We start from the raw sequence: 18,961 nt of genomic DNA, 5'->3' as shown, positions 1-18,961 counted from the left end.
GTTTAAACATACTTGTATTGTACAGCGTAACTGAAGGTTGTGTAAACAGATTATTATCATACGATTCAAAATGGCTGAAAAGGGGAGTGAGAATATGGAAAATAACAGCGCCGATGATGCCGTTCCTGGACGAATAGAGCAAATATTATGTCAGCCAGCCATGTTCAAGTAAGGATAAACAAACAGAAGCTGATGTGTTTTGCTCTATTTGTGATGAGTTTCAGTGCATGGATTGTTCAAACATACACAAAACGTATGCTTTCATGAAAAATCACAAATTAATGAACGCAAAAGAATTGAAAGCGAAACCAGTTTCGTTTGATATGAAGGGATTAGACCAATGTGATCAGCATTATAAAGATTTAGAGTTCTTCTGTGAAGATGAGAATCAGCTATGCTGCAGTACCTGTGCTATTGTAGATCACCGGAAATGCCACAGTGTCGCAGAAATACAGAAGACTGCCGGAAGGTCTGTATCGACACGTTCCAAATTAAAGGTAAAGTTGCAGGAAATAAGAAAGAAAGCTGAAACTGTCGTTAAATATACTAAGTCATCAAAGGAACGACTGAATAAAGATGTTAAAGAAGTGACTGTAAAAATTACACGAATGCGTGATACTGTAATGAAAATGTTTGATGATTTGGAAGTTTCCGTTGCTAAGGACGCTGAATCATTTAAGACAGAAACACTCGATAAGCTGACAATGAAGCAGTCAAACAGTGAGAAACATGTTGCTGATGCAACAAAATCTTTGGAAACAATTGATAACGTTCATCAGAAAGGGACACCATCACAACAGTTTATACTGGAACATAGAATGAAGAAACAAGTCGATGAACTTAGCAGGAACGTTGACAAGGAATGTCAGAGGTTAGAGACTGTGACAGTTTCATTTGATTTTGATGAAACACTGAAACTGCCCCCACTTCCGACTTCTGATTACGTTCCAGGACAACTGACAATAAAATACTCTCTGTCTGAAGACGTAAAACCCATCGCACCTATAGATCCGATTGTTAAGTTAACAGAGATTACTTCCATTGATCTGAAGCAGACTGGAGATGATGTCCAAGAACCTTTATACACAGGACTTAATTTCCTGCCGGATGGTAGACTGGTTGCCGTGGATAATGGGAACATGAAATGTTTGATTTACAACGAAAAGCTTAAGATAGTAGGATTATATCAGTTATCGTATCGGCCAAAATGTGTTGTTGCTGTATCTGAGGAGGAAGTGGCGATAACAAGTACTAATCAATACAAGATAGACTTTCTACGTGTCAATAAATCTAATAAAATCACTTTATTTAGGACATGTAAAGTTTATACACAATATGAGTCTATATGTCCGAAAGATGAGAGACACTTTGTTGTTGGAACTACAGATGAAATTAGGCCTGTTCGTATTGTATCTCTGTCAGGGGATGAGAAGGATTTTAGTATCAACTTTCCCAATAAGAAATATCCTATAGGCACTAGTGTTTGTACATATATTAGAAACAGTGACAAAGTAGTTCTCACTGAAAGATACGAGCATACTGTCTACATATATGACATCAAGAGCAACACCAGAGTTGTTGTCAAGGACGACCAGATCAATGAACCAAGAGGTGTGATAATAGGTCCATCCGACTGTATCCTTGTCTGCAGCAAAGGCACAAATTCCATTGTACAGATCTCCCAGACAGGCCGTGTCATATCATCGTACAAGTTAGATATGAAATATCCATACAGTGTCTGTGTTTCCAAGGACAAATCAGTTATATCTGTCACAAATAGCTCGAGTGGTGGACTAAAGTTGCAGTTGCTAAAAATTACATTTTAAATTCAGTATCACACATTACCCTGTCTGCAATATACAATTTGGGTTACAGAGTCGGAAAAGTCGCCGTGTACATCAATAGTTACAGAATATATTTTGACATACGTAAAGGGCTAAAGACACATTGTTCAATTGTGTGAAAATGATACTGTTTTTAAAATATTTCTATTTGCGAAAACAGAAATTTTCATGATACATAATAATCGACATAAGCGAGTGTAGATGAAGATGTATAAATATTTGACATTCAGGATAGTAATTCAAAATTTTAAAAAAAAAACAAAAAAAAAAACGTTAAGGCATTCATGTTAAATCGATTTATACAATCTCTCTGTGTTAGTGACTCGGGATGCAACCAAATGTATAACATAGAAAAGATATTATATACATAGCTATGTTTGATTACATATTCATTTTTTTACAAAGAATATAGCCCGTTTATTCAAAACTTTACACACACATATAGATACATATTCTGAAAAGATCAGTGAACATAGAGAATAAATAAAAAACAAAAAAGCAATCAAATATTTAATATTTTATGATTCGAATTTGGTAAAGTATGATATTTTGTTATGAGGTAAGAGTCTTAAGACGACAGAGAGTTAGAGTATGAGTGGAAAATAGATAATTCAAGAACAAATTAATAAAATGGACCGAAGAAAGTAGAAGTATCCTTCACTAATATCTCCAAAAGTTGGATTGTCGCAAATTATAAAGGTAGCCGATCCCACTTTTTGTTATAGCAGGTTATTGTATTCTTTTTTGATGCTATGTGTTTTTCTACTACGTTCAATGTTTTGAGATAATCAATAAACGATTCAATCATTGGATTTTGATTTCCTAATTTGCATTTATATATAAAGTATTTTGCTAAGATTATGATGTAATGTAGTATTTGCTGAGTGCAGATTTTGTTTGAGAACCGAATGAAACATTTTGGAAGTTAAATGTATATTCTATGCCTTTGTCATTTAAGAATTGTTGGGTATTTGACCAAAAGTGTTGTACGATTTGGCACTCCCAAAAAAGATGGTTCAAAGATTCTATCTCCATGTTGCAAAAATCGCATAAACTAGATTTGATTACTTTGCATTTATGCAGAAACTGATTTGTTGCCCTAATCCTTTTGAGATATTTATATTGGAAAACCCTCAATCTTGAGTCTATATAACTAGAAAAAGTCGCACTATATATCATTCTCCAATTTAAATTTTCATAGACACTATTCCATTTAGTTTCAGATTTATTTATTGCTATTTTGTTTTGTTTTCTCAGATATTGTTTATATAGTAGTTTATTTGGTGTTTTAACGTTCTGAATAGTTGCAAATAATGTCTCTGTCTCATCATATTGATTTTCATTTTTTAGCTTTTCCTGCCATTCACTTGGAATATTAGAAACAATCATTAAGGAATTTTGAATTATTTAGGTTAAACCTATTTTTAACTGTTTTAAATGGCAACGACTGTTTTCTTCTGAAGTCGTATATATTTTTAAGGTATCTAACTCCGGCTGTAAACCATTCATTATAGTACATGGTTTTATTGTCATTTTTGATAAAAGAGTTGTTCCATATGATTCCTTTTGATACACTTCCTATGTCTGAATTGAAGTTTATACGTGCCCAACTTATAAGTTCTTTTAGAAATGTATTTTTTATTTTTCCTTTTATATCATTTTCAAAAACGTTTGCTTCAAAAAACAAGTTTCCGCCAAATTTTTGTATTTCTTTTTTGTATATATCTTTCCAGAAATCTTTATTTTCAATATTTGTTATGCGCTTTACCCAACTTGCTTTTATTGGGCTTATATATGCTTTCATATCTATCATCTTAAGTCCGCCTTCTTTATATTCCTTGTTTTATTATATTTCGTGCATTTTTTTCTGGTTTATTATCCCAAAGAAAAGAGTACAAACGTTTTGTTATATTCGTTACTATATGTTCTGGGGGATTTTCAAGGACTGTTAAAGGGTATATTATTTTAGGTAAAGCGAAGGTCTTTATTACAGTAATTTTCCCAAGTAAAGTTAGTTTGTGTTTTTGCCATCTACTTAATTTATTATTCAAATTTAACTCCACTCTATTCTTTTGATAAGTAAATACAATTCCTAGCGTTGTGGCTTTGTCAGATGTCCAATTAAACGATTTCATCTTGCAAAATATTTTATCTGTGTGTTTTAGGGACCGGATTCGTAAAAAAGTTGACTTTTTTTGTATTAAGTTTAATTTTAATCCGGAAAATTGACTAAATTCTTCGATTTTGCTTACCAAATAGTTAAATGATTTTTCTGACCCATCTAAGATGAATGTTGCATCGTCAGCAAAAAGTGATTCTTTAATTTCATGGTTTGTTAAGGTTACACCTTTTATATGGGGTTCATGTTTTACTTTTAGAGAAAGAATTTCTATCGCTATGACGAAGAGATAGGGAGAAAGAGGACAGCCTTGTCTTACGCCACGACTTATACGAAAATATTCAGACAGATGTCCTTTATTTGAAACATAGCCTTGCATATCGTTATAAAAAGTAGTCACCCTCTTACTTGAAGAAGTTCCGAAATTGAAGTATTCAAGAGTTTTCATAAGAAAATCGTGATCTAGACTGTCAAATGCTTTTTCAAAATCAGCGAAGAAAAGTAGGCCAGGTTTGTTATTTCCATTTAAAAACTCAATTACATGTATATCATAAATTAACCTTATATTTTCCCCAATATATCTTCCTTTAATGACACCAGTTTGCGATTCATCTATTATATCAGACAGTATATTTTTTATTCTATTTGCTATTGCTTTAGTTGCGATTTTATAGTCAATGTTTTCAAGAGAAATATGTCTCCAGTTGTTAAGAGATGACAGATTTTTATCTTTCTTTGGTAACAGATTTATAATTCCTTGTTTTTTGAAGTTGGGTTAAGTGACCTGAATTATAGGAATAATTGATAGACTGAATATAATGTTTCTTTAGTTCTGGCCAAAATATTTTGAAAAATTCTGTAGTCAGTCCGTCAGATCCTGGGCTCTTGTTGTTATGCATGTTTAAGAGTGCATTTGCACATTCTTTTTCTGTTAAGAGTCCTTCGCACGACTATTTTTGTGCCTCGTTAAGTTTTTTGTTATTTTCTAGAAAATCATAGTGTTCAATATTAGACAGCGCGTCTTTTTTTATACAGTTTCTCATAAAAAAATTTCGTTTCTTGTAAGATTTCTTTTTTGTTTGTAATTTCATTTCCGCAGTCTTTTGCTTTATGTTGAGTAATGCTATCTAATTCCTCTTTTTTACTTTTAATTTCAGCATTTAGCTGTTCATTTGATTCATTATTCACAAATTCTTCGTGTAAGGTATCAATATCTTTTATAAGCTGTTTTTCCCTTAAAGAATCATTTTTCTTTTTAAAAGAGCAATATTTTATTGTTATATTTCTGATAGAACCTTTTATTAACTCCCAATGTATATTGGCATTAGCTTCATGATTTATTTCCACAGTTTCATTTATTGCTTATTTTATATCCGTTTGATATTTTTCGTCAATTTATTGTTCAATTTAAAATAACCTATAGGCCATGAGTCTGAGAGGTCAAGTCAATATCAGCAGTGACTAATGAATGATCTGACCTGATACCGGTCCTTTTTTTTTTTTTTCGAATTTTTGACTCTGTTAGAAATATTTGATGAAATACGAAAGTAATCTAACCGACAAAAATAGGAGGTTTGTGATTAGAGTGCCACGTATTTTTTTTTTTTTTTTTTTTTTTTGGATGTAAAACACGCCATATATCTACTAATTCAAAATTTTCAACAAGGTTTTTTCTTTTATTTCTACTGCGCATATTTGTGTCTTTTTTGCCATTTTTCTTATCCATGTCAGTATCCAGAATAACATTAAAATCTCCCCCAATTATCAGCGTCTTGTCATCATTATCCGCTATGAGTCGTTCTAGAGTATTGAAAAAATCTATATCTTCCATATTTGGACCATTAAATATAACTACTACCGTTTCGTTTATTGTTGCCGTTAAATATTGCAGGCGGCTCTCCACTATCTCTTCATGTTTTATTATTTCATATGAATCACTTCAAAATATACCGACTCCTTTACTGTTAGTACTGTTACCGCTAAGAAAAACATTTGAACCCATAATCTTTTCTATTTTTTATTTTCCGATTTCTTACAGTGCAATTCCTGAAGAAGACAAATATTAAATTTACTATCTTTTAACCAGTTTAAGACATGAATTCTCTTTTTGATGTTCCCGAGTCCCTTAGTATTCAAAGAGCATGTTTTAGTAGTCATATTCGGTTAAAATCCATGCTTACAAGAAAAAAAGAGAGATCGGCTGAGCGTTAGTTCATTTTTGTCAATACTCAATATTGCCTGACTTTTAAACAGAGAATATGATTTCCAGGAGACCTTAGTAAAGAAAGAAAAGAAAGAATTGATAGAAGAATTTTCGATAAAGAAACACATTTGGAGCATATCCATATGTATCTTTAAAAGGTTTTAGGACCTTCAAAAAACTATAAATATGATAATCGGTGGATATGTAAACTACAATTATCAATAAACATATTCTTCAAATTTGCTTCTTTGCGACATACATATTGCATTAACGTAATTGTCCTATATTTCATAACAACAACATAGAATCAAAGCGCTGAAAGCATTGAAGGACGGTTGTCCTGGAAAGTAGCAAACCCAACCAAAAATGAACATTTGCGTTATACATGTAAATGCTCAAAAGTCACACAAGAGCTCACTTTAACAATTAGAAAAATAACAGTAGGAGGCCTAGGTTTCTATTGTTTCTAGTGGGGCAAAAGTGACAGATACAGGATTTATCACTAGACACCATTGCCACAAAGAAGGTTAAGGGAAAGACTGTACAGTTGTACTCTGTAATAAAGGTCCACTAGGGGGCTTGTATATATATTCTTTATATACATTAGGCTAAATTAACCACTTCTACAGAAAACTCGTTTCAAACGTGGTTATAAGAGAAAAGAAAGGACATTGTACATTCTTTAAACATTAATTTAGTAATAAAACAATGTTAGACTAGTTTAAAGTGTTCTAAAATAAAATAGGATTTTCAGTATGAAATCATTTACAAAAAATAGTTTTATGCACTACACATCTGGGCTAACATTCTTAAAGCATCTTTGTTTTTTAATTAATTGTTTTCCTAACTTTGTTTCCTTTCAATTGAGAGAAACTTTAATCACCTGACACCTGTTTAGTAGCGTAATATACATGTTTTACATGCTGTTCAATTTTTAGTTGAAACAACTCCTTCTTTCTATGATTTTGTTGGTGTGTTTGATTTTTTTCTCTAAAAACGGAAAGCTAATAATTGCATATCCTTAGGACACCGAGCACATCTTTATGCAATCTCGCAAGGCTAATAATATTTGTCATGTGTTTACGAATCGGATAGAAATATCCGTCCCGAGGGCACTTGCAGTAATGAGGCTTGCCGAATTACCGCCCATGCGCAGGTGGCCGAGGGACGGATATTTCCATCCGATTCGTAAACACATGACTGATATTTTTTCTTGCATATCGTCTACATGTTAGCATTTTATTCTGGCAGATTATTTTTCTTGCATACCGTATTTTACAAATAACAGGTAGAAATATTTTCTTTATAGTACTCTTTCTTATAGTAGAGCGCGGGAAATTAACGTCCGTAAGCAGAAGTAACGTCATGATGTTTTGCGTTACGCAGAACAGAACAGAAGTTTATTTTTGCTCTAAGGCCACCGGCCCATGCAAAAAATATCAAGGTACCTGCTTTTTCGTATTTTTAGATAAACAATATATTATCAGTGCAGGAACCACTAGTTGTCATTAACAGCACGAGAGTCATCTGGCATGGGGGTGCCAGATGGGTTTTGCCGGCATGAGTAAAATCACCGGAAACGAAAGTCCGTTGTGCAAGAAAAACGTATATGGCACGCCAATTGTCCAATAATAACGTGAACCAAGGTTTACGGTCGAAAAACTAGGATTAACAATCGGTAAACTAGGTTTTTTTAACATAAAACCAGGTTTTTTGAATACTAACCTATATTTTTGAACGAAAACATAAGATAAAGGGCGTGAACCATAGTTTATGCCCGTGAACCCAGGTTAACGTTCGATGAACTTAATTCGATTGAACTATGAAATTCGGTCGTTATTCTAAGTTCACTAGCTTTAACGACAGATACGTATTAGACCTTCCTGCTTATAGTAAGGGGGCAGTAGGACCTCTCTGACAAAATAGACTGGATCCGCGCATGTCTAAAGCGTAACATATAAGGGCCGGACAACGAGTAAAACCTACATTTTGCATTTTTAAGGTCACTGATTTTTAACTATACAATAACATCTCTGATAGACGGAGGATTTGAGATTAGCACTGGTCTTTCCCATGTATGATGTTTCCGGTAAACCGTCATTCTGTGAAAATAGCCGAAATATTGTTGAAATCTAAAAGTAATCCAAAAGAACATAATAAAACTAGAAAATTTGTTGCATGCTATCGTTGATTAATCTGGTGAACATTATAGATCCATCATCGATCTCGTGTAAAGTCGTGAAAATTCCAACTGTAATAGTATTTAGTGCCTTTTAAGTTTAATACAGATAAAATGTAGCTGAAACTTGGACCAAAAACTTATCCAAGATGACGTATTTTTGTGTAAATTTGCTGTTATATAACCTGTATAATGCGCACATTTTTGTTTTGTACTTGCACTGGGATAGCGCAGATCTACGAAGTGTTCGATCTTCGGGCGGGACGTATGTTTTCCGTGACGATTTGATGAAAGACATTGCATCTGAAATCATTCGTCCTCCGCCTCTTATTCATGTGGGGAAATTGACAGTTACTTTCAGAGAACAATTTGTACTGATACAGAATCCATAAGCATTGGTTTATTCTTAGGTTAGGTTAACTGTCCGCCGATGCATAACTGAAATACGGTTGAAAAACGGCATTAAACCCAAGACAAACAAACACTTTTTAGACATACAGTGCAAGAACAATACAATTTCAGCTTTCGGGAGTTTATGTACGGATACGGATCTCGCTAAAGTTATCAGATGCGACCATCAAACAATAGAAATAACGCCTGACCAACTTTGCTAACTAGAGTTAGATATTCCTGTGAAGAAAATCAAAATTCTGTCTGAAAAGAAATTCAAAACAAGAACTTTTTAAAAAGTTATTAATCAGAGATTTACACAGAGAAAAACACTGAACATAGAAATTCTCGAAACCCTATGTTTAATTTTCCAAACTGCTAACAGTCTAGATATAGGGCTTTGTAAAGGTTTATATTTATCATCTCTTTAGAGTAGGGTGGAATATAAGTTCTCGTTTGTACAGCAACAATTTTTTTCCTAAATGTAGATCTAAAACACTGGTCAGTGATTTCTAATAATTTGTGGATGCAATATATGTGAATGGACAGCGTAGCAACAAGTGCTTTTCAAACATTTCATGACTGATAATTTGGAACCCCTCTTTTTATAGTTTGATGAAGATTCTATTCAGACTACTGTGTGTATGAAGTTGATCCACATTGAAATCGGGCACCAAAACAAAACCGTTTTCGAAACAAGATTATTGTGACAATATTTGCAAAATTCATGTTAAATTCATTAGAAAAAAACTAAACTGGTGAAATTAAAAAAAAAAAAAACAGAAAAAAAAACAATAATATGTTTTCGGTCGGGTTCGAACTTCAAACCTTTGGCGTGTAAAGTGAGCGCGCTACCACCAAGCTAAAGCCCTGCACGATTATGACAGTGAATAAATATGTTTATATATCTATACATAACTGATTTCAGTTCCGGCAGCATACGCTGAAAAATCAAGATAAATCAAAGAAATATAAAATAAATTATTTTATAGCTCTTTGTTTTAGTATATCGGGCACTGTTTTTTTAATTATCAAACACTCATTTACATTGTTATTCATAGTTCAAAAGAATAAGCGGGTCGCTATAATCATCCGTAATTGGCGTAAACTGCAAGCATCTATTGACTCCGATTCAAACAAACATAATACTGTTAAAGTATAGAACTAGTTTATTTCAACGGGTTTTCGAAATCACAGGAGTAATAAAAGATTTCCCCGTATGTATATTTTTGGAGGAGGAAGAAGCATTTGTACAGGCCGGTATGTCTTCGACAACAAAATGGCGTCTTCCTCGGCAATGAAGCGAAGAAGGGGGTCATGTGACCCGTCATGTTGTCAGTTTTGGCGCGATCTTTTTGCATTAGATCAATACTGGGCTATTGGCCTTTGGAAATTTATATAGATACACCACTTCGATATCTAACGTTTCCTCAGAGAATACGAAAATGCATCACAATGCATATTCCTACGACCAAAGTCAATACATAAAAGGACAACTTTTAATGGATCTACGACTGTTTTGTTACAATAGTTTGATAGCTCTAAAGATCTATCACTCTTGATGATAGATCTCTAATTTTGCAGACTCGCATTTTTTCAAGGCGACTCATGAAGGGAACTATTTTATTTCAACGGAGTTTTACTAGATCTTGAAGTGATTAAAAATGGCTTAAGGGAAAATATCGTCTATGTAAATTTTTGTGAAGGGATGGAGAAGGTTTAGTGGGGGGGGGGGGGGGGGGGGGGGGGGTTGCACTGGCCGGTTTGTCTTCGACAACCGTCCAAAAATCCTATATTTCAGTGATTTCGTGGCATTGTTTTAAATTTTTTGATAACTGTTTATTATGCGAAACCAGCAGGTGATACTTTATATTTTTTGCAAAAGGTGTCACATTTCAAGATCCATATTTCCAAGGTTGTTTAATTAAACGCATTTGTTGGTGCAGGCTCTAAGGGTACAGTTGTGTGCAGTATTTCTTTTTTAAATAGTATATGAAGGCACCATAATTATTATTATGTACAACGCCATTGAATATGTAATTGTATAATAATAGGCGTTTAATCAAATTAATATCCAGTTTCAGTTTCAGCAAATAGTGTCAAAATGTATAATAAAATACTGTAAATTTAGTAAAAATCAATTTAGAAAATAAAACATTATCACTTAATATTGTATTTGCTTACATAACAGATCAATCTGAACAGACAAACATGACCTTTTTTACATTATTCGGGTTAACTTATTCCTAGTAAGATCCATGTACTTTTTTTATCATGAAAGTCTCTGACCTAAACGGCAACATTACGTTTCTCACGTGAATATTGCCACGACCAGTCTTAGTCCTTGATTTCATTACATGTATATCAAACTGTCAATATCAACACATACGCTGTCTATGGTGCAATATTGCAATATATAGTGCTGTGAGTTATCACGATGTCAACTAATTACGACAAAATGTTCCGTGACGTGATCTTCGACGAACTTTTTGTAAATGAGAAATTCATATGTTTAATAGTGCCCCAAAATCAACAATATTTAACGTCACATAGATATTCAGTAGACAAAGTATCCACTTTTTACTATTATAACGGCCAGATAAGATCATGAAAATCAGTTATAAATAGCATCTGCAAGGCAACATCTTGGCTTTGTCGTTTACAAATTTATTGCAAAAGAAAATTAGTCTTTAAAAATTCGTCAATGATTCATCTTCATTTGTGTTTTATGATGTATACAAATGTAATTTAAAATCTCATCCGCCTTGTGTGCGCGATACATGCCAATATAATTTCCCATTCCAATCGACATTGCAGTGTCTATCTTACTTGACTAATGCTATCAGGTTATAGTACATTGGTTCACAGTTCTTTCGGCATAAGGGCATTTGTAATTAGTACATTTTGGTACATTTTTCAAGTTGTATTTCTGCTTTTCAACGCTAGTTTTTCTGTATACACTCGCTTATAAGACGCATGTAACATCCTTATTATACGCTTAGAGGTCCTCAGCGGCCGATTTGTTAAGGGAAGCTACACTTCACGGTGTAGCGTATTTTATGACATGAACTGGGAGGGAGTAACCGTCAGGAATATGACGGCAAATGGTCAGGAATTTAGTTCTATCAAAACTGGTCAGAACCGGATTAATCAGTCTACTTTAGCGTGGGTTAGATAAACACAAAGAAAAATACACGTTTTGGTTGATATACAAAGGAAATTAGCATTTTAATCTTATTTGAAGTCTATTGATATTGATTTTATACAGTTATTTAATTGGAATTTGGATTCGGAATACATAAACAAGGTTTGAATTTACTGACGATTTATAAGTTCCATAATATACTGTGTCGTTTGAGGACAAACTTTGTCACAAAGTACAGAAATCATTGTGAATGGCTGACAACCGCTTTTGTGTTGCAGTAATCGGACATAGTTTTATTCGACGACTAAATATAGAATTAACTCGTCTAAATTTTGCAAGAAACTACGACTTGAAAGAGTATTCGGTGTTCCATAGGGGTCTAGGTGGACTCAAAGCGTGCGATTCACATAATGGTTACCAAGATGCGGCAACATTATTCAAGGATCGGTTTAGGGAATATCTCCTGGACATTGAACCTACAATCGTCATCCTGCAGCTAGGGGAGAACGATCTGGACTCTCCGGCGGAGCCCCTTATTATAGCCAATGCGTTGGAGGAAATCAGTCTAATGCTGGTCAAAGATTTTGGAGTAAAGTCTGTGTTTATTTGTGAACTTTTTACTAGGAGGAACCCAAACAACGTGTCGGTAGAATTATATCATGAAAAACGACTTTTGGCTAATCGCATTCTCCGCACACTAGTTGATTCGCATGATGCAGTTCGTTTCTGGACTCACAAGAGGATATTCCAGGCGCAAACACCAATTTTTGCTGCTGACGGGGTCCACCTCAGCCCATTTGGACAACGACGCTTTTACAGGTCCTTACGACATGCAATCATGACTGCGATAAGAAGCTCCTACTAAACGATCGTAGGGGAGTATTTTTTAAACTAACTCGTTAACATACATTTTAAGTAATATATGCAATCTACTTTAAACAAAATTTCCTATTTAAGTTAAATATCAATGTTGGCTACTAAGTTATTATGCTTTTTGGTTAAAATGGCCTATCATGATATTTAAACATTTATATTTAGTGATTTTTACCCTGGACTACAGAGGTTACTTCTGATAATAAGTTTAAAAATTGTACCCCAAAGTAGTAATCAACAAGCTACTGTTTAGGTATCCGACAAAGATATATATATATATTTTATATTTTTAAGCCATTGTATTGTTTAGCCTCTATTATGACTATCACTTTGCACAATATTTCATCCAAAAACGCACGTGCAATGATATAATGCTTATGCGAGGGGCAGCTACAATACAGATATAACCTTCTGCGAGTCAAAGACTTACTACGGTGCATTTTGCATCCATGTTTCCTGTGAGTTGTACACTTAAGCGCAGTGATGTCTGCTTTTGTATTTTCTGCGACCATTATATTGAGCGCACTGGCTTTTTGCCTTTATATTTTTCTGCGAGTCATTGGACTTGAGCGCAGTGGCATTTTGCTATTATCTTTTTCTGCGAGTCATAGACTTTAGCGCAGTAACATCTTGTATTTATAATTTTTCTGCGAGTCATTGATTGGCTTAAGCGCAGTGGCACTTTTGCATTTATAATTTTTCTGCGAGCCATAGACTTAAACGCTGTGGTGTCTTTCATAGCACTTATGCTAATTATGATTTTAAATAGCCTTAAGTTTACCCACAATGGGGATCTTTAGAAAGACCCATTGTTATTATTTGGCCATATAAAAGGTTTGTTATGCTACATTCAATGATGTGGGTGTACTTATCTACATATATTTTGTGACACAGTATAAAATGCTGTTTGATTTTCACAGCATGTGAATTTCATTTCACGGCATATGATGTATACAATTTTACACATTTAAACCATTGCATGTATTTACGGAATTCATTCGGATAAATGATATCGAAAAAAAAAATCGTTAGGGGAAGTAACTCCAATATGGAAATTTTAAAAATCGATACCAGTTGTCCCCCTTTTCATTACTTACCAAAAAAAAAAAAAGAAAAAAAAAAATGTTACATAATGGCATCTTATAACATAAATTTATTTCTTTTCTTATAAGGGTTAATTATGAGTATGTATATTTTAGTCTGATAATTATAACATTTCATGTGTAGTGAACTTACAGCTTTTTTATGCATTTAAATAAATGTATTTAGATATACATATATAAAAAAAAAAAAAGAAAAAAAAAAAAAATGTTAGACATTTTCCAATAGCAATGGAACACTAAATCATTTGAATGTAAAGTTACATTACGAATTCTAATTCTTGCATATACTAATTTACAGAAATGCCAGGGCAAGGAAAGGCTAAGTCCAAGCAAAAACAGGGTATGGCGTCGAAAAGCGCACCACGGTCCACTGTGAAAAGGAAAGCTGTGGCAACAAATTCAACACAGCCGCCTAAACAGCCAAAAAGACAATCGGTAGTGGAAGATCCAAATCAAGATGCTAACAATGAACTTGATGCCATGAACGGCGACATTATGTCAGAACGATTAGAAAAACTTATAGAGTCAAAAATAAATGACATTGTGAAGAGATCTCTGGCTAAACTGGACCACGAAACCCTTTCCGATGCCACACAACAATGTACGAAACCTACCAAGGACAGCGTCACAGTTCCATCCGGGTCAGAAGAAAAGTCAAGGGAAGACAACCAGCCTTCAGCATCTACGTCTAGCTTATCTACGTCAGGTACTGGTGACTCTGGGTGTTTTAGCTCTTTAACTTTACAAACCTCACCTACTATCCCACTATATGCATCGGTTCCCACCAAAATCAAAAAAAAAATTTGGTCAAATGAATATTTAGATTTCTCCACTGCATTTAATAAGACACAGGAATCCTTCCAATTTACAATTTCACAGGAAGGCGTTTCCTCCATTAGCCAAACCCATGTTAAAAAGTTCATAACCATAGAACAATGGACGGACACATTTGCCATATTTTCCTCGGTCTACAGACAAAGGTATCCAGAACAAGCTGAGCAATTAGCATAGTATGGCAATACTATCAGGTCAATTGCAAAAGCAAGAGGTAATTGGCATTTCTATGATACCAATTTCCGGCAGCTCCGTCAACACCACCCTGTCCCTTGGGACTCAATTCACCATGAGCTTTTTATCAAGGCCCACAATCAGAAACAGCCCTTTCGCTTCACGGGCCCAAAAACGGGCCATCCAAGAAAATCCTGCCACAAATTCAACAGGGGCGAACACTGTAGAAATTTAGCAAATATCTATCTTTTTGGCCATTTCGAACGAACCCTTCACATTTCGTTACCATTCGTTAATCTTATACATCTGTTTTCACTGACTGTTTTATAGAAAAATGATTTCCAATGCAACGCTTATACATTTGTAATACAATTCAATGATTATCTCTTATATGTTGTACAAATAAATAAGGTCATCCCATGACCATTTAACAACAGATATGTGTTAAGTTTTCTCTCCCAGTAAGGGTCATAAAGGGAAGCTACACTTCACGGTGTAGCGTATTTTATGACATGAACTGGGAGGGAGTAACCGTCAGGAATATGACGGCAAATGGTCCCCCTACATTTTGTGTCCATTCAAGAATTTTATACATTGGTTTACAGTTTTGCCATTTCGAACGAACCCTTCACATTTCGTTACCATTCGTTAATCTTATACATCTGTTTTCACTGACTGTTTTATAGAAAAATGATTTCCAATGCAACGCTTATACATTTGTATTACAATTCAATGATTATCTCTTATATCTTGTACAAATAAATAAGGTCATCCCATGACCATTTAACAACAGATATGTGTTAAGTTTTCTCTCCCAGTAAGTGTCATAAAAGGGAATATGCAACATTTAGCAACATTCATTAACAGAGAGAACAAGGTGAAACATTAACACTGACAAAAAAAAGTAGCAAAATCGGACATCAAAAAAGGTTATAGCAATTTGAAGACACCTATTTAAGTAAATGGCAGTCATTCACAGTGACATCATCATTCTTTCCTTATATGGGCATTACCGTATACGGAAAATCAGTGAATCACAACAAAGAGAATCATATTTTGCTGGTATTTTAGGGTTCATACTATATGAACCCTAGTGTGTGTTTAAAGGTGTATAATTTACAGAGGAAGGCTACCTTAATTATTGTATGTGCGCATGTCCAACCTGAAGCTAACGTGACGTTTTGCGACGAAGTTTACGACAAACTAAATGTGTCTGTTTATCCATTCATTTGAAACCTGCCTCCGATCTGATGCTTAATGCAGAAATAATGAATAAATTGTCGCAGAAACTCTTCAAATTAATGTTGCCTTAAAATGACGCCATTGGCGTCATGACGTTACGTGTCAGATACCGCGCAAATTAATATCTTTACTTTTGAAAGTACGTAATTCTGTGCATTTTCTTCTTTTGAACTATTTATAAACATCCATTATTTGCTGAAATATTCTTATGAATCTTCCGCTCTGAATAAAGATCACTATTTTGCTTCTTTTTTATGTAGTTATATTGAAATGAAATACGGAATGTAAGAAAATGGATGATGGTAACTGATTTTATTGGGAATATAGCTGGGTGAAAGGTTACTTTTACGGCCATTTTCAAAAAAAATATGGAAGTTTGATTCGTAATACCTATTTTCCAGTTTCCGTTGATAATTTGTTACTTATATACTAAATCTTATCTAAGTATTTGTTCAAAGTTCAGTTGAAAATTTACTTGAAATAAATTGTTGTTTCCATGGAAACGAAGCACGTGACCTATATATCTAAAAGTAAAATTCAAAACGAACACAGCTCCGGCTTTTTATTTGCATTTTAATATTATTTATGAAAACAATAGCAACATGTAGATAGATGTTTCCATAGACATGTCAAACGATTGGTGCTGCTGTAAGTATTTAAAGATGTTTTTCACAATTATTTCTAGCGGTCAGAATTTTTTGTAACTTTGCATATTTATAGATTGATGTATGACAAGTTAAAATAAAAAATGAAAATAATAGGTACCCGTGCTTCTTTTTTCAATATTCAAAGTTTATTAAGAACACCAAATCGGTATTTTTATCTGAAGTAACAGTACAGACATGTCATAATAAAACTACTACAAACAATTATTTATTCGAAGTTTCACTCTGATGTTACTGTTTATGCATCCGAATTAATAACACCACTATAACTATGCATAAAATGTCAACATACAGATATAGTAACTCAGAAAAATTACTCTTGACAGATATCGAAAGTATCTGAAACTGAGAAAAACACGAAGTATTTCTTAATGATATGAAAAATCTAGCGGACAGAATTTTTCCAAATTTTATATTATGTAAGCTAGAACTAAGACAAAAAAAAATCTAAACCAAAAAAATAATATCAACCCGTGCTTGTTTTCAAGAAAAATTAAAAAATATTCACTCCACCCACAAAAGTATTTTTTCATTACCCCACCCACTTAAAAATTATGAACATTTTCTTCTTACAAAACAAATTGCACAATGTTATTATCAGTTCCTTAACCAATATTCTTACTCACATGCGGAATAATGCTCCTTTAAGGTTGCATGCCTCTAAGTTAAATACTTTTTGAGATACGTGCTACACAAGCTTTCATATCCCATTTGACCACGTCAAGGGACATAAATCTGTTTTTATTGAGTGAAACCTCAAATTAAAGCACTGGTGCACCACTTCGCATGCTGAATTTAATTCTTGTGTGGTTTCATGACTCTTGGCGCATATAATTTTGAGGTACATGCGACACAAATGTTTAGACCCTTTATGTACAATTTGAATATCAAGGGCCATAACTCTGGTTTTACTACGTGAAATGCGGGATGGGGCACAAAAAGTATAACAACATTTTTAGGAAGTCACATTTGAACTTGAAGGAGATATATCTACGTTAAGATTTTCTGAAATTTTATTTGATTGGAGTCGGCTGCATCATTACTGGACGAAATAGTTTACTTTCAAATTGGCTGTCCACAATGTATTTAATTCGAGCACTTTCTACAACTACTCCTCCAATAAAACACCATCACTTTTAAAGGTAAAATATGGATGCACGACCTATATTGTCAGTAGATCCGATATATTTTGCGCGAGCGCGCTGCATATCCGACAATTATGCACTTTCGGCAGCGAATTCTGAACTTTACAGTGGATATCGCTTGCTGCGCGATTGAGCTGCGCACAAAATATTGTGATGAACTCCTTTAAAGCTGTTATTTTGTTTATTAAGTGCAAATATCACGTAAAAATTACATACGATGTAATAACATGTTTCAAAGCTACATTATCAAGAAAGCTAATTTTATTTAATATTTTTATCAGCAACTGCGATAAAAATCAAGATATAAGCTATCTTAAACATCTCTGTTGCCATGGTTACTTTTAATTTTAAGAAAAAAAGGGTACCATGTAAAATGTTTGGTATTTCGCTTACTATTTTACCCAAAATTCCATGTTGGTCATTAACAAAATGGCATTGAAGCCGTCGAAAAACACGTTTTCATACATTGTTATTTTAAGATGATGGAAAATGCGTTACCATGGAAACACGAGCCCCGCGGCATATACATTTTAAGCTTATATCAGAAAGCTAACGCGCTTACTAGTAAAATTATCAGTTATGCAGATTTCTACGGATAAAAATGAAACCAAAATACACTGAAAACATATCCGTATTTTACTTCTTCTTTAAATATAAAACAGCTTTGGACGAACATATACTTCAAATCCGGATAAAAATTGTACTTGGAGGGACAAAGATAAATGGAATTGAGATTTTAGCAGTTAAAACATTAAATTGCGGGAAATTAAAAAAAATGCTACGATTGAACTGATATGAATTTTCACTGATAACAAGGTAACCTACCTCCTTAAATTAAGCTCCATGTTTAATTGTATTTTACATAATTTTGCCATAAATACCATATTTAGTAATGCCTATATAAGGAAAGAAAGAAGACGTCTCTTTGCCCACAATGCCTGCCGTTTCATTACATTTACATTATATAATATGCCATATCTTCTTTTGTTTTCACAACTTTTTCCGAGTTCATTTTATTTTCATTAAACTCTTTCTAAATATATAC

At 33.7% G+C, this 18,961-nt stretch overlaps 3 protein-coding genes across 3 annotated transcripts; all 3 read left to right on the top strand.

The window, feature by feature from the left end:
- Positions 1-281: 281 nt before the first annotated feature.
- LOC123542888 (uncharacterized) lies at positions 282-1,826 on the top strand. Its single transcript, XM_045328918.2, has one exon. The coding sequence runs from the start codon at positions 282-284 to the stop codon at positions 1,824-1,826; it is 1,545 nt and encodes a 514-aa protein (XP_045184853.2).
- Positions 1,827-11,767: 9,941 nt separating this feature from the next.
- On the top strand, positions 11,768-15,656 carry LOC123542322 (uncharacterized). The gene is made up of 2 exons (XM_045328121.2): positions 11,768-12,042; positions 14,155-15,656. The coding sequence occupies exon 2, from the start codon at positions 14,157-14,159 to the stop codon at positions 14,865-14,867; it is 711 nt and encodes a 236-aa protein (XP_045184056.2). The 5' UTR covers positions 11,768-12,042; positions 14,155-14,156; the 3' UTR covers positions 14,868-15,656.
- On the top strand, positions 12,036-14,013 carry LOC123543022 (uncharacterized). The gene has a single exon (XM_053531074.1). It carries the CDS (start codon positions 12,131-12,133, stop codon positions 12,743-12,745), a length of 615 nt encoding a protein of 204 aa, XP_053387049.1. The 5' UTR covers positions 12,036-12,130; the 3' UTR covers positions 12,746-14,013.
- Positions 15,657-18,961: the final 3,305 nt, after the last annotated feature.

The sequence above is a fragment of the Mercenaria mercenaria genome, chromosome 19 (genome assembly GCF_021730395.1).
Source record: "Mercenaria mercenaria strain notata chromosome 19, MADL_Memer_1, whole genome shotgun sequence".
Classification (NCBI taxonomy): Eukaryota; Metazoa; Mollusca; class Bivalvia; order Venerida; family Veneridae; genus Mercenaria; species Mercenaria mercenaria.
The sequence above is the reverse complement of the archived record's forward strand: the minus strand, read 5'-3'. Positions and strand labels throughout refer to the sequence as shown.